The sequence below is a fragment of the Aythya fuligula genome, chromosome 2 (assembly GCF_009819795.1).
Source record: "Aythya fuligula isolate bAytFul2 chromosome 2, bAytFul2.pri, whole genome shotgun sequence".
NCBI classification, from domain to species: Eukaryota; Metazoa; Chordata; class Aves; order Anseriformes; family Anatidae; genus Aythya; species Aythya fuligula.
In genome coordinates this window covers 22,958,353-22,974,269 of record NC_045560.1, presented here as the reverse complement: position 1 = coordinate 22,974,269, position 15,917 = coordinate 22,958,353, and the positions used below count along the sequence as shown (strand labels likewise).

Genomic DNA, 15,917 nt, shown 5'->3' with positions numbered 1-15,917 from the left:
GCCGGATGGGATCCACCCAAGGGTACTGAGAGAACTGGCAGAGGAGCTGGCCAAGCCGCTTTCCATCATTTATCAGCAGTCCTGGCTATCGGGGGAGGTCCCAGTTGACTGGCGGCTAGTAAACGTGACGCCCATCTACAAGAAGGGCCGGAGGGCAGACATGGGGAACTATAGGCCTGTCAGTTTGACCTCAGTGCCAGGGAAGCTCATGGAGCAGATTGTCTTGAGAGTCATCACGTGGCACTTGCAGGGCAAGCAGGTGATCAGGCCCAGTCAGCATGGGTTTATGAAAGGTGGATGAGGGAAAGGCTGTGGATGTGGTCTACCTTGACTTCAGCAAGGCTTTTGACACCATCTCCCACAGCATTCTCCTCAAGAAACTGGCTGCTCTTGGCTTGGACTGGCGCACGCTTCGTTGGGTTAGAAACTGGCTGGATAGCCAGGCCCAAAGAGTCATGGTAAATGGAGCCAAGTCCAGTTGGAGGCCGGTCACTAGTGGCGTTCCCCAGGGCTCGGTGCTGAGGCCGGTCCTCTTTAATATCTTCATCGATGATCTGGACGAGGGCATTGAGTGCACCCTCAGTAAGTTTGCAGAGGACACCAAGTTAGGTGTGTGTGTCGATCTGCTTGAGGGTAGGAAAGCTCTGCAGGAGGATCTGGATAGGCTGCACCGATGGGCTGAGGTCAACTGCATGAAGTTCAACAAGGCCAAGTGCTGGGTCCTGCACCTGGGGCGCAATAACCCCAAGCAGAGCTAAAGACTGGGAGGGGAATGGTTGGAAAGCTGCCAGGCAGAGAAGGACCTGGGAGTATTGGTTGATAGTTGGCTGAATATGAGCCAGCAGTGTGCTCAGGTGGCCAAGAAGGCCAACAGCATCCTGGCTTGTATCAGAAACAGTGTGACCAGCAGGGCTAGGGAGGTGATTGTCCCCACGTACTCGGCTCTGGTGAGGCCGCACCTCAAGTACTGTGTTCAGTTTTGGGCCCCTGGCTACAAGAAGGACATCGAGGTGCTAGAGCGAGTCCAGAGAAGGGCGACAAAGCTGGTGAGGGGCCTGGAGAACAAGTCCTACGAGGAGCAGCTGAGGGAGCTGGGCTTGTTCAGCCTGGAGAAGAGGAGGCTCAGGGGTGACCTTATCGCTCTCTACAGGTACCTTAAAGGAGGCTGTAGCGAGGTGGGGGTTGGTCTGTTCTCCCATGTGCCTGGCGACAGGACAAGGGGGAATGGGCTAAAGTTGTGCCGGGGCAGTTTAGGTCAGATATTAGGAAGAACTTTTTTACTGGAAGGAATGTTAGGCATTGGAATAGGCTGGAAGTGGTGGAGTCACCATCCCTGGATGTCTTTAAAAGCTGTTTAGATGTAGAGCTCAGCGATATGGTTTAGTGGAGGACTTGTTAGTGTTAAGTCAGAGGTTGGACTAGGTGATCTTGGAGGTCTCTTCCAACCTAGATCATTCCATGATTCTTTTATTTGGGACCAGGTTTATATGTTGACTTTGAAGAGAAATCTACAGCATCATCAAAAAGAAGCGTTTGACATAACTATGATAACGATGCGTTCTGTGACATGCATGATGTATATGCACAAAAGATAAAAACCATGGAGCTTATGGCCTTTACGGCCATGTCAAAAATCACAGACAGGTGACTTAAAAGCAACCTGCCATCAGCATGGGTGATTCTCTGGTGAACTCCTCCAGTGCTCTCCAAATGACTTTGCAGATAACGGCACCATAGGGATGACTATTTTCGCCCTGAACCAAATGAGTCACCCACCGGGGTGCCCACCAGGTGGAGGGGAGGGAAAGGGAAGCCCTGAGGCAGTGCCATGCCCGCCCACCCGACTGCGGATGTACCACCGGGAACGGAGGGGCGTGTTGGGGGTCTCCCTCAGCTCCCAACAGCACCCCCTTGCGCTGCCCCGCTGCCAGGAGGCAGGCGGCTGCCTCGCAGGACTGGCAGAGCTTCGAGCCTCCTGTAGGCGGCTCTTCCCGGAGCCCGCGGCCCTACGTGGTTTCCTTCCTCCCCCCGGGCCGGCCCTGTGGTTGCTGTGGGGCGCGGCCAGGCTGGGCGGGGCAGGGGCGAGCAGAAGATGGCGTACCCCGGGCAGCCGGCACCCGGCGGCGGCTTCTACCACGGCGGGGTGAGCGGGGCAGGGGGCGGGGGGCTGGGACCGCCAACAAAATGAAGTCACCTCACGGCGTTTCGGTTAAGAATCACTTATGTTAAAGAACAGTCTCCAAGCTGAATGTTAATGCGTGTTTTCTCCCCAGTGCTTTCCCCTGAGGTCTGTCTTGCGCAACTTTTTTTTTTTGAAGCAGGAAATAAAAGTCAGAGGTGCATTGCTAGTCTTAATCTTCAGGATTGCGTTTTTACTAGTATTAGGCTTTAAAATTTAAGCTTGATGGGATATGTGATACTGCCTCCAGATGAGCGGCTTGTCCCTGTGCAAGGTTTAACCCTGACGTGCTTAAATTGTACTACATGAGTTTACCAATCCCCAGATTGTGTGCTCCCTTTTCTAAAGGAACTGCGTTTTTTTCATTGTCTAGACTTTTTAACGTGCTATGTATATAAAAACACATGTTGAGCCTTAAGTATAGGCAGTACAATTTCTTACACTGAAGCATTAATTTAAAAGTAATAATTTTTCTTCTTGATTTGTAAAGTATGGTGGAGCCCCAGGAGGACCAGCGTTCCCTGGACAAGCCCAGGATCCTTTGTATGGTTATTTTGCTGCCGTAGCAGGGCAGGTAAGCCTAAATGTTATTCATTTGTTGGAAATACTTTTCTATAGAGAGAGAATACTTCTCTAACTTCTACATGACATTAGCAGTAGGGAGAGCTCTGTAGTTTCAGGTTTTCAAAAGAAAAAGCTGATTGGTCTCACTTACCTGGCTGCTAGAATGTGTCAGCACGGTTGAAGAGCTAGTTAATATTATTCAAACTGTATAGTTATTGCCTAGCTATATACAACTATAGTATGTACTGTATGGCTGCACGCACGTACAGACTATAGTTCCTGTATAAGCCTATTCAGTAATTGTATATTACAGGAAATGTTGGAACTGAATTGTGGTTTAGCCATTGGTTGGGAAATGCTGTTTCTGGAGAAGGAGGCCAGGAGTGATGGGGAACATCAGCTGTGGAGATCTTTGTAATAAGAGTGGGAAATGCTAACAAGAAGATGCATGATAAAGTGGCTTAATGGATTCATAAATGGAATAGCAGTCTTTATCTGTGCCAATATCAGGGTTTGTTCATAAGATAGAGTGATGACTCTTTAAGAGGAAAAGGCATTCACAACTTTTATTTTAGGCCTCTTTTTTTTTTCCCTTGTCAGTCTGCACTGCAATTTTTTTTATTTTTTTAAATTTCATGGCATAACTTATTTTGGTGTAATTGTGGATGTTACTAGAAATACGTAATTCCTGAAATAGGTTGCAAAGGTTAGGAGCAAGTGAGTTAAACTTATTGAGCTAGAAGTTCTGTCTTTGGCAGTACAAATAACAAAGCTATTTATTGTGAACATAGGGTGTGTGGAAATCTGAAACTCTGCTCCTGGATCTGATATCCACAGGTGCACGTAACCACAACCTGGAAGTTTAAATCCAGCAGACTAGTGGATGTTTAAATTCCCAGGTTAAGACTGTAATTTGGCTTACTGCTTTTTGTTCTCTGTTACTCATTTGAATTAATAATGCATCTTACAGTCTGCGTGTTACTTCTGTAACATTGCTCATGCATACATAAACTGCATGTTTTTGTAATAAAGGTGAATGCTGGAATAAATGGTGTGTAATGTGATGGGCCTGTCCAGTAAGGCGTAGCCCAATCTAAATCCTGCTGAATGTGTGCTTACAGTTTGCTGCCAGCTCAGATGCTTCTGTATCCGGTGCCACCAGATAATGTGCTAGGTAGAGCCTGTAACTGGTGCTGGAAAAATGAGTAAGCTCCTGTTTTAAAAAGAAAAAGGGTGATAACAGCAAACAGGATGCAGTGCTGTGGAGAATAGGTGACGAGAGCTGGACCTCAGCAAAGCACAGACCACTGCCAGACTACTCATGTGCAGCATGGTCACCAAAAGCTGGTGACCCAGTGAGCTAATGGGTGTGATCAAGTTAGTACTTAAAGTATTTAAGTTAGTACTCTAAATACCTTTTATATGTCAGAGTTGTTCCTTATTTGAGTAAACAGGGCAGCTTTTGAAATGTTAGCCTTGATATCAGCAGAGTCTATTTCAGGGACCAGTGGTTGTCTGGTAAAAAAAATCCTGCAAGGAGACAGTGAAATCAAACAGATGACTTATCAGTTGTTTTTATAGCCATGCAAGTCTGCAAAAAGCCACATCTCACAGTTTTCTGTAAGAACTTACTTTAGAATTAGTAAAGTTTTTCATCTTGGTTCGCTGCTGTGCAGTTTTTATGTCTAAATAATATATAATATCTCTGAGCTTCCTTTGAAATAGTTTACAACAGAAATTTTGTTTGAGGAATTAATTGCCTTTGTTTATTGAAAAAAATCAGATATTTATTAAATGAATTGACTCTATCTTTGTAGGAACTAATAATTTTCTTTTTAATCTGTTTGCAAAGCCTCTGTGCCTTTTATAGTTTCCTTAAGTTCTACCTGAGAAAAATAAATAGAAGGCCAAGGACCTTCACAGTACTGTTAATTGTGATAAAAAAAGTCATGCTTTTCTGTCCTGCTTTCTGTTATGAAGTTATACAGATCCTGCCTTTTGATACCAAATCCACAAGGTCTTTAAAGATGCTTGTTTCTTACAATGCATGCCTAATTGAATTTATATTAATTTTCTTGTTAGTGTAATTTTTTATTATACCTGTGTGGTTGATGATGGAGTAGATCAGAAGCAATTCTGTTTTTTCACTCCTATTGATGTTAGAATCAAAATGTTGTTGCTCTTTTTCCAGACCTTGTAAAATGTCACTTAGGAGAAAGTAGTGGTTAATATACTATAAATGTTACTTCATTTCTGAAAGTTAGCTGCCCGTGTCATTTTAACCAGGCTGATTAGTAGCATATCTCTGTGCAGTGGCTTTAAAAATCTTAGGAAAATGCTGAGGCAAATAAACTTGCTTTGCATGCAAAGCAACTCTTTATTCCCCATTTTAATGCTTTACACTAAAGTCGTGTTGTTTTTGCTGTCTGCAGGTGTAGTATGGCATCCTTAAATGAGATCACATTATACTCTAAACTCTCTGTCAACAAATCTTCATGCTGGGTGTGTGAGGAATGTGGCCTGGTGTTGCACTTCCACTTTGGACAGCTCATTGCTTTCCATGACTTAGTTGCTGTTTTATTTGGCTTGAGAAGGATGCTTTGGAAGGGAGTCTCTTTTTAGATTGCACAGATAGGTATCTTTTCGGTGTCTTTTTTTCTTTCCAAATCCTTTGCTTTCTTCTTTTGTTTGTTTTGCTTATTATTACCAAGCAATTTTTTTCTTTAAAGATTTGTAATGGGTTCTAGGTTTCCTATGTAACCATGAGATCATAATAAATCTCTAATTTAAACTGAAAGATTTACCCATTAATTTTAGAGGAAATCTGCTGATCCTGTTCATTTTTTGAGATCACCAGATTTGAATGCTAGTGTGTGTTGCAAAAATATCAACTAAAGAAACCTCATTAGAGATAGAAGTTATCAAAGGCAGTTTGTCATATAGTATAAAGAGGGGGGTAATCAGTTGTTTCTTGAAAGGGTAAATTAATGCTACTGAAAAGGGAGCAGGTACTGGGAGAAACTAAACTGGGAGAGGGAATGAAAGCAATAGCTGATACATCTTCTGTTATCGAAAGGATGGACAAATAGATGCTGATGAGCTACAGAGATGTCTCACCCAGTCAGGGATTGCAGGAGCGTATAAACGTAAGTTAACAATTTGAACAAACAAACAAAAGCGCTTGAGTGCACTAATTCTTATTCCATCTACTAGAAAATGCTTTTAGTTGTGCTTTCTGCAGTTTCTTCTGTTTGCATGGTTTTCTTTCCATACAGACTACTTTGAAATGTAAATTCTCTGTATTTCTTTGTGGATAGGGTTTCCCTTCTCAACTGCCTTTGTTCCTGCCCCTGAGCTGGGAGTTGCAGAAGTGTTGTTTTGTAATGGAAAGACAATTCTTAAAAGGTGTTTGGTTTGGAAGGTGAACTTGGATATCGACTAAAACATTCTGTGGCAGAACACCTCTGCCAGGGTGCATAGTGCTTGGTTCATAAAGCTGAGCAAAGTACCTTGCTAAAGTGGTTTCTGTGCTAAAATATAAATGACCACTTTGATTGAAACCCAAAACCTTTATGGATTGATATAAGAGCAAATTAATTTTATATAGAATTTGAAGCGTCTCCACATTGTCTGCTGTCAGTGTTTCTAACAAGTAGTGATTAAAAGTTCTTGCTTGGATCAAAACATAGCATGGCTGTGTACAGTGGAAGAAATCATAATATTTTAGACATATATAAAAATAAGCAACTGAAAATGTTGCATTTAGATGAACAAAACTGAAAACCATTCTTGTAATATAACATTTTCATTTTTCTAATTTAAACAGCTTTCAACGTTGAGACTTGCAGGCTCATGATCTCAATGCTGGATGTATCCTTTATTATGAAATATAAACATTTTTGCATTATGTAAGCAAAGATAAGAGGGTGAAAGTGCTTTGTATTTTCCCTCCAGCCTGTACCCAATATATATTATGATCGGGGACAACAAAATTCTGTTCTTATTCATTTTACAAGATGAAATAATTGTAACAAATCTGTCTGTCAGTGACTGGTCTATTTATAACAAGGGGGGGGTCTCTAAGTCTAGGGGACTATTTCCCCACTGCATGTATGAAAAGTCGGATCTGACAGCCCAGAATGGAGGTTTGTTCAAATAGCTCATTGTGCTTTTGAAATTAGACAGCATCATAGATGTCCTAATGAATTAGGCATCTGTACTACGCAGCCTAAATGTATTCTAAGGCCCCCTAAATCCTGTTCCTTCAATTATCAAATTCAAGTATCTAATGGCATTCAGCCATACAACCTGTGGAAAACGTAGGTACACTGTGCAAGGATGGATGGAATCTTTGGAGTTTAAAAGTTAGGCTCTCATGTTCAAGTGTTTTTTGCTGTTTAAAAAGAAAAAAAAAAAAGCTGAAATTAAACTGGAAGGACTGATAGGTCACCTGGAACAAACTGCTATAGATACCAGAGATCTGATATTACTCTAACTTACTATTTTTTATTTGGCATCTAATTTTATTTCAGATATGTATTTTATCATTAACAGTTGGACTGCAGCAGATAAAAGGGGAATTTGTTAATTCAGTTACATTCAGAAAGAGCAAATAGTTTTATCAGGCTTCAATGAGAAGTGTGGATGGATGACATTTGGTTTTGGTCAGTGGTATTACTCTGTCAGTGCTGTGAGATGCTCTAGTTTGCTGTCAGAAGGAGTCAAAATACTGTTAATATTAACTGTCAAAGAAAGAGCTTTTAACTACAGATGATAAAAATACCAATTTCCATTTAACAGAGGACTTTTTTAATTTTGGAAGTCAAGGAAATTTTTTCTTAGCTTTGGAATCAGAGGGATTTGTCTGGCACACTGGGATTTAATGAGTTTAAAGAACTGTGGGCTGTGGTCAATGGCTGGAAGCAACACTTCATGAGTTTTGACAGCGATAGAAGTGGTACAGTGGATCGTGAAGAACTGGAGAAAGCTTTGACAAATATGGGTAAGTCGTGAAACTTCCTTGCATCTGATGCTGATTTTCCAACATTCCCGGTACCAATTATCCTGTAATAACTGACACATGGTATTTCCAATAAAAATGTTGGATTGTGTTAACCTACCTGTCTTCAATACAGTCTTTCTGTTTTCAAATAGGATTTAGATTGAGCCCTCAGGCAGTGACCGCAATCACAAAGCGATACAGCACTCGTGGAAAGATTACATTTGACGATTACATTGCCTGCTGTGTGAAGCTCAGAGTTCTTACTGGTGTGTTGGATTATAGCCTTGTTACTTTCATCTCTGAAATATGTCTTTTATTTTATAAAATCTGATTACTCAGGTATCTCAAGTTCAACTTTAACTTTTATGTAATGCAAAATAGGTTTCTTTTAATGGAATTTACAGGCAGAACTGTAACAATTATAAATTGATTATTTCGATCCGCATTGAAAAATGGACTAGTATAAGCTTTATTCCAGAGATTAGGAAAGTTATGTTATCAAAATTGGGAAACTGCATTTAATAGTGGAATGCAAAGCATTGTATATGGTAAATATGAAGATCAGTTAAGTCTTAGAATGAGTTGTTGTGTTCTTTTGTGAGTTCTCATTTATGTGGCCTGGGGATTTTTATATTTTTACTTGCCTTTGTTTTGCTCCGCTGTCATTTCCCAGTTTGTTCCATCTTGGAACCTTGAACCTTGTGTTTTGCTTTAGAATAAAATTCAGGAAGGTGAGAAATTTACAGAAATAAAATTGTTGGTTGTAATATGAGGAGTAGTATAAGCTATGGGCTAGTCTTCTGTTATTACAAACAAGCATTTTCAATTAGGCATTTGACCAAAATGAAATCCAAGTAGAATGCATTTTTAAAAATAGACAGTTTCTTGATTTGTCTTTTTAATATTTTTTTCAGAATGTTTTAGAAGAAGGGATGTGTCTCAGCAGGGTTTTGTGAATTTTCAGTATGATGATGTAAGTGAACTTCAATGAATCAGTTAAACTTACGGGGTAAAACTAAGCAAAAACTTAAAACTGAAGATGAGCAGCAATAATTTCAGTTTGTGCCTGACTGGCCTATTTAATGGAAAGAGACTGCAATGGTTTGGGGGGGTTGTTTTATTCAGTTCTTCTTTCGGAGTTCAGCTAGGTAAAAGAGTTGGAATTGAGTATTCTGTCACTGAGTTGGTACATGTTTGTGTAGATTCCTACAACTTCATTATGCATTTAATGCAGATTCCTTACTAGTATGGTTCAAGAAGACCTAAGAGTCTGTCATTTGCTAACGTCGCTTCCTTTGACTTTTTGTTTTAAGGTTTGGTAGGCATTTTTCCCAGGAAAGGTTGGGGAGAGTGGTGGAATGGACACAGAAATCATACTCAGGCTTGTGGGTCTTGCCTTCCTGACTGTATCTATGCAAGACGAACAGTAGATTGAAGTAGTCCTGTGCTGTTGTTGTTCAGGAGATTTTTTTTGGTTTAATTTACATATGAAAACTAGCAAATAGTTATTTCAAAGCTTTGTTGGTCAAGGACTGAATTTGTTGACAGAAAAAAAGCAGGAGAAAAAAGAAAAAACTTGTATTCTATTTCTAATAAATGTTTATTCTTCTTTTCAGTTCATACAGTGTGTTATGAGCATCTAAATCAAAAAGGAAGTTGTGGATGATCACAATTACCATTCCAGTTCATGTTTTGCTTTGCCAAACGTTCCCATGATTGTGTATCTCAATATTGGAAATTTTAATATTTTATGAATATATTGCTTTACACACTTTTTTAGTTTTGATAATGAATATCAAGTAATCATGTACTGTCGTCTTTAACTTTCACCCTGTAATTATTAAAGATTTTTTTCTTAAAGTTGTAAGTCACTATGTATAATAACCACAATTACAGAAATACTAAGTTTTGCTGTAATGTGTTTACTTCTTCCCTATAATTCAATAAAAAAAAAAGTTCCTGGAGTGAAACTTACAATTTTTTTGTCTTAATACCATGCAGATGGCAGAAGATAAGACACATTCTTTTGTCTTTGGTAGTGTAGGACAGATGTACAAACTGAAAGCATTAGCATTTGGAATTTTGCTCTTCTCTGTAAGAATGTCAGTAAAATTGAAGTTGCTTGTTTTGACAGCTAGGTATTTTCAAGATGAAGTCTGTGACACCACACATTGAGCGTATGACTGCCTGTTAAAATGTCTTATAGGCAGGGATGAGATAAAACATACCAGAGAACTCTTTCAGCATTGTGCTCTTATATATGGAGCTTTTGTTCTAGTAACTTCTTGGTCTGTTTATGTCCCTATATACAATGTTTTTAAACATATAAGAACTGTACTGTGTCAGTTTATACATTAACTGCCCTTTAAACTTTAAGCTATCAGACTTCAGTGACATCAGTTAATGTTTTTTATCTCCTCATTAAACCCTAACACCTACCCTTCCTGCCTTTATATGCCAACTAATGTACAAGGGTCAAAACCCTTCCCACCTGCCTATGATGGAGTTTGCTTTCCTTATAACAGCCCACAGGGTGACAGGTTCTAGATTTGTGACTGAACAATGGTGACAGCACACCAGTGGTTTAGCAGTTGCACATCTTCAGGCTCTTCTCTTTCTCACTCCATGACCCCAGTCAGTAGGCTGGGGGTTAGCAAAAGGCTGGGAAGGGGCACAACCAGACAACCAGGAGCGCTGCCCCAGACTGACATGAGGGATATTCCATGCCATGTAACATCATCTTTGGCAATAAACTATGGTAAGTCTCTCTGAAGTACTTGTTGCTTGGAGAGTTGCTGGGTCTTGATCTGATGGAGGGAACTGGTGAATTGGTGAGTGACTGCTCCCTCCTTTTTTCCCTTTCATTTATTAAACTGACCTGCAAGGATTTGTTTTTCCTTTTACAATTCTCTCCCCCATTCTGTTGGGGCTGGGGCAGGCAGGCAGTGAGCTAGAAGCTGGCACATGCTTAGCTGCTGGCTGGGGTCACCCCTACCACAGGCCTGAAACTACTCATGAAAGAAAACAGCCAATAACGAATACAACATATTTCTTGTAGATAAATGTTATTTATTAATTAGTCTGGGATACCCAGAAAATTCACTATACGTATGAAGTTATGCCATAAAATATGAGAATGAATGATTAAATAATATGTGGGATCAAAATGCACCTACACATAAAAGCTTGGCTTGAAAAATGCATTTAGCTGAACCGCACCATACAAAAATGGTGCGGTTTGTTAAAACAGTTATTGCGTAAACAGACGGGTTATTTGCTTTTGAAAAGTACCAAGTGGAGATGTGGTTTTGTGGTTTTATTTGTTGTTTTTCAGGGAAGGGGAGGGTGGTATTTTTTGTGTGGTTTTGATGGAGGGTGGTGGTGCTAATACGACACTTCTCTAGAGCAATGAGGGAAGAGGACCAGTAACAAGACTCCAAGTATTCTTCCTCACTTTATTTATTCCCAGGTTGAACTGATAGTTCATAGGCTACTGGACTGCAAAATGGTGCAAGAACAATGTGAACAAACAGGGTCATCTTCATGGATCATGATATAAACACAAAACAGAGAAACCTGTAAAATGAAGAGCTCCAGAACTGGGAAGAAATTCCAGTTAACCAAGGAAAACATTGCCTTTATTCCTCATGAGCATTTCAAAAACCCAGTGTGCCCACACAGACTGACGGAATAAGATCTTTCACTTTTAGATTCAGACTAAAATAATCAATAAGGCTACTAAGAAGTGACCTCAGTATTTGCTGTCATCTAACTAAAAAAAAAAAAGCAACTATGTGAAAGTTACTTTCCCATTAATGTAGTTTCAGTAAGCAGTCTGAAGATTTAAGTTACCTGCTTTAGAGAGACACATCTATAACTCAGAATTAAGGTTCTTCTCTTTCCCAGATGGCATCGTGGGAAGGATACTTTTATGATACTAAATGGGGTGACTGTTATTGATCCTAATGCAAGCAATTGGGAATGATTTAAAATGTAAATAGTTTTTTCTAGGTTGCTTTCACACATGCATACCTAAGGAATAGTAATCTTAGATTTGTGTTGAGAACAGTGGGACATTAAGGCAAAGATCAGGAGGCTCACAGGATCAGTATCAAAACTGTAGTTTGAAAAACAGCATCTCCATTTTATTATTAGCCAATAGCCTTTTTTTCCTCACACATTCAGTTTTTGTTTTGTTTTGTTTTGTTTTTTTTTACTTGGAGAGAACTTTAACACAGGGTATAGATGTGCTAAATGTAAGAACTTAAGTATAAGAAGAAGAAGAAACACCACAGTCCTTTTCATTGAAAGTCAAGACTTTACTGATGTTACAATATGTTAGTAACATTGAAAACCACAGGCATTTGTATTAAATACTCTCAGAGAAGTGGATACTGTGATGCTGTTATTAAAAGTGAGCAGGAATTTGGAACCAAATTACAATGATCTTATTTTATAAAAAGCAACATTTTTTTTAGCTACATGAAAGCCAGATTCATTCACTTCAACAGCCCAATGCCTGTAATGTTGATGACAAAAATATCACACTCAAAGCTCAAAAGCTGTAAATTGCAACGCTTCATTTTGGTGTTTGTCAAAATCATGTTTCTATTACATCATGTACAATTTTTTAAGGATTTTAATTAGCGAAGACTACAATATGACGTAGATTGGTTGGTTTTGCAAACATTAGCCCAGCCCCAGTGGTGAAACACAATTCTCCTTGCCTCTGAATGTTTTACCAGTAAGGGCTAGTGTGAGTGAAAAAATAGCTTTTTCTTACAGCAATGCCCAAGAGAAACATTAGCACAAAATGAAGCTGGCAGAGCCAATCCGTATATACCACCCCCAAAGCTTTGCTGAAAGAACATCATACTGTAAATAGTGTTTTCTCCAGCAGATTAAAAATTCTGTAATGCTTTGCTATTCTGAAAAAAATAATTTGCTTTTATGCAACAATAAAAATAAGTACTGTATTCTATATAAAACACTACCTATTGTAATACATCTTTACTCTTAAGAAAAGAAAAATCAGGTTATATATTCACAGTTTGAATATGTTCTGGACTGTATTTCCAAGCATAAAATATTTAGATTCTCTACACAGGCAGTGAGCAGGAGTCCTTGTACCAATATTCAAAATAAATCAGCATTTACTGTTATACAGAGCCTTACAATATTGCATGATTAGCTGCTAGCACCACTATACTTACATGGTCAGTCAGGCCTATATACAGAATTCCTAATTTGGTTGTAAAAATAGACTCTCCATGCTAAAGTTAGAATATATAAGGTCTTAAGGCCTCAAGTTAAGATTTTTTTTTAACCAAAACTTTTTTTTTTTTTTGAGGATATGTAAACATAAAAAAAAGAAAAAAAAAAAAAAAAAACTTGTTGCTTGGACACTGTATGCTCCTGTAATTAAAAATAGTGTGACGCCTCTGCTTCTCCCTTTAGAGAAAGTTTCTTTTTAATTGCTCTACACTTCTTTTCACCAATCTTCCTCATCTCATGCTGAGTTATATTGCAGTTATGGCCCATCTATGTAACCAAAGTTTTCAAACAATTTAGAGCTGGCTTAGCTAAAGTATTTTTAAATGGTTATAGGCTGGATTTTAGAGAACTAAAAATGCCAGCCCCAGCCAGGTGAGTCAATTTGAAAGTGAGGGACAGAGTTTCTTAAGTGTGAGCAACTGAACACGTTTCTGTGTTCTGAAGTTACTTTCACTGCTCGTTTTGGTTACTTGTCTGAGATAACATATTTGTGTTGATTATTGTAGTGCATTCCTAATCGGTTGCAGGAAACTGCTCTGGAATGACAACACACCACCTGCTGGCTGTAGGAGCTACTGTTTCCAAAGCTTTTACATCAGCATCCATACCTGAGGTACCGAAATATTTTTCATAAGCCAACTTGGAAAATATTTGGGTCGAAGGAGTTTTTAGTGTCAATGGTAGACACTTCATTTCCTTTTTCAGGTGAAGTCACACTTAGAAGTCCTATCTATACTGCAACTGTATCTACACAATCAGCTTCACTGTCTTCCTCTTTTTCTTGCTCTATTATAGCTCCATGATAGCTATTTACATATAGGAACTTCACCCCACCATGCAGTCACGGGATGACAAGCTGTACAAACGTGCCATTTATTTATATTTGTCTTCGGGAAATTTGATTGAAATCAAATCCCATATTGCTGTTTAATGCTGTATGGTTTGGAAGCCAGGCAAATAGTGGGGTCAGACTGGCATCAGAGAACAGAATGCTCAAGCTCTTAAAAATGAGGTAAATCAACTTTACATTGTGGTTGATAAAGTTACACAGTCTACTAATGATATGGATGTTCAGATGACTTAGAGGAAGAAGTGGATACTTTTGAGAGTTGGAGGAAGAAAATTAGCATGTAGCATGAATTTTAGGTTCACAGTGATAGAATAGATTTATACTTCCAAAATGCTAGAGGATGAGAAAGACACCAGATGACAGCCACCAAATGGTTTTACCAGTGCAAATTGCAAATGAGGCATGAGGATCTTTCACCTATACTGTAGCAAGAGCAAAAGATATAATAGCACTGGAAAGACCTTATCTTGTGTGGAAAGGCAACTCACGTGGCAACTTTTTGATCTTTTTGATCTTTTTGATCTTAGTCAATCAACATGAGGCTGCTAGGGGGTGTAATTATCATTCATGGGCTTGCTTTTCAGTAGGAGAAAAAAGGGGATGGAAAAGAAGGGGACAGCAGCTTGCTCAGTTTTACACTGGAATTTGGTAAGTTTGGCTACAACAGTTCTGCATGGGATCTGATGACAGAGCAAGTGCTAAGAGCTAACCTATTATCCCACAGAATTAGGGACTCTCATCACTGTGTCACGTTGTGTCCTGATGTATTCTCTTCTCACATGCCAAGAGTCTTTATCATGTTGCGAGTGTCCATGATACTAATGAAACAAATATAAATTTGGTCTGAATTTGTAGTACGTGCATGCCTGTCTATGTACCTACTCATAGCCCTGGTTTTGAAAACAGTTGTCACATTGATGTTGACCCCTCAATTCATTTAAAACCAGCAACAGTGATTCAGGTAAGAGGACTTAAGCACACTAGCTACTGACATAATTTCTTTCTCTTTTTACTTCAGGTTATAGCCCAAAGGTCCAGTTGTTCATTAGCATAATCAAAATTATCTAGTGAGTACATCAGCTTAGCAGGGTCAACATCATAAATCAAGAACAAAACTCATAAACCATTTGGAAGTGGCTGTCTTCAAAGATACATGTCACACAAAATTATATGTAAATTATCAGTCCTAACTATTTCGGGTATACTGCCTGAGTATATTCATCAAAAGGCAATAGCATGGATTAATCAAATTCTTAACAAATCCATAACTAGCTTTTTAGTTATTAAATTGCAGCATCACTGTGTAGCCTTATTATTTGGACACGGTCTATAACTTTCAGTCTCCATCAGTTAGTGATATTTTGTTTTAAATTATACAAAGATCTTCTCCCACATGTTAAAATATGTAACGCTAAGTATAGCTCATCCTGCTGGTTGTATGTTCTTATGGACAAATACTTGTAATGTATTAGACATTACACACCACCACCACCCACTTCAACAGGTTTCTACAGCATAGCTGGCAAAAAACTAGTTAATTTAACTAAAAGAAAAATAAAAGTTTGTCTGAATGAGTCAAAATGACTGAGTTATCTTATTGACAATACGAGTGCTCTATTGTAGACTGGATGAGGTATTATGCGGCAATTTATATTGCTATTGCCAGTGTAACCAACTACTATGGATAAAAATATACACAGTCTTCAAGGTTACAAATCTGGCAGCTTTCAACACACTGCATTTTAAACCACAGAAATGCAAGCAAGCAACTTCTTCTTTGACCTCCGTTGGCTTTAGAGGCTCTCACAGCCCAGTTTCCTGAGCTGAACCTGAAAACAGTTCAGGTTTTGTGCCATGACAAGATCTCCAAGCTACAAACTTGATGCAAAATTCTCTGCTGAAGAATTTTGCAAAAATGAAAGGTTTGCGATGTTCTCACTGTAGACCATCAAAGAGAAAGTCAATGTTTATTTAACTTAAACTTAGAGCTCATAACTAGACTTCCAGTCACGACATAGCCCCAAATGTGAAGGTGACTGTTAAAGTTA

At 39.1% G+C, this 15,917-nt stretch overlaps 1 protein-coding gene across 1 annotated transcript; it reads left to right on the top strand.

The window, feature by feature from the left end:
• The first annotated feature begins 2,060 nt into the window (after positions 1 to 2,060).
• SRI (sorcin) lies at positions 2,061 to 9,709 on the top strand. The gene is made up of 8 exons (XM_032182950.1): positions 2,061 to 2,143; positions 2,670 to 2,753; positions 5,820 to 5,889; positions 6,570 to 6,613; positions 7,598 to 7,745; positions 7,898 to 8,011; positions 8,660 to 8,718; positions 9,362 to 9,709. The coding sequence occupies exons 1-8, from the start codon at positions 2,093 to 2,095 to the stop codon at positions 9,386 to 9,388; spliced, it is 597 nt and encodes a 198-aa protein (XP_032038841.1). The 5' UTR covers positions 2,061 to 2,092; the 3' UTR covers positions 9,389 to 9,709.
• The last annotated feature ends 6,208 nt before the right edge of the window (positions 9,710 to 15,917 follow it).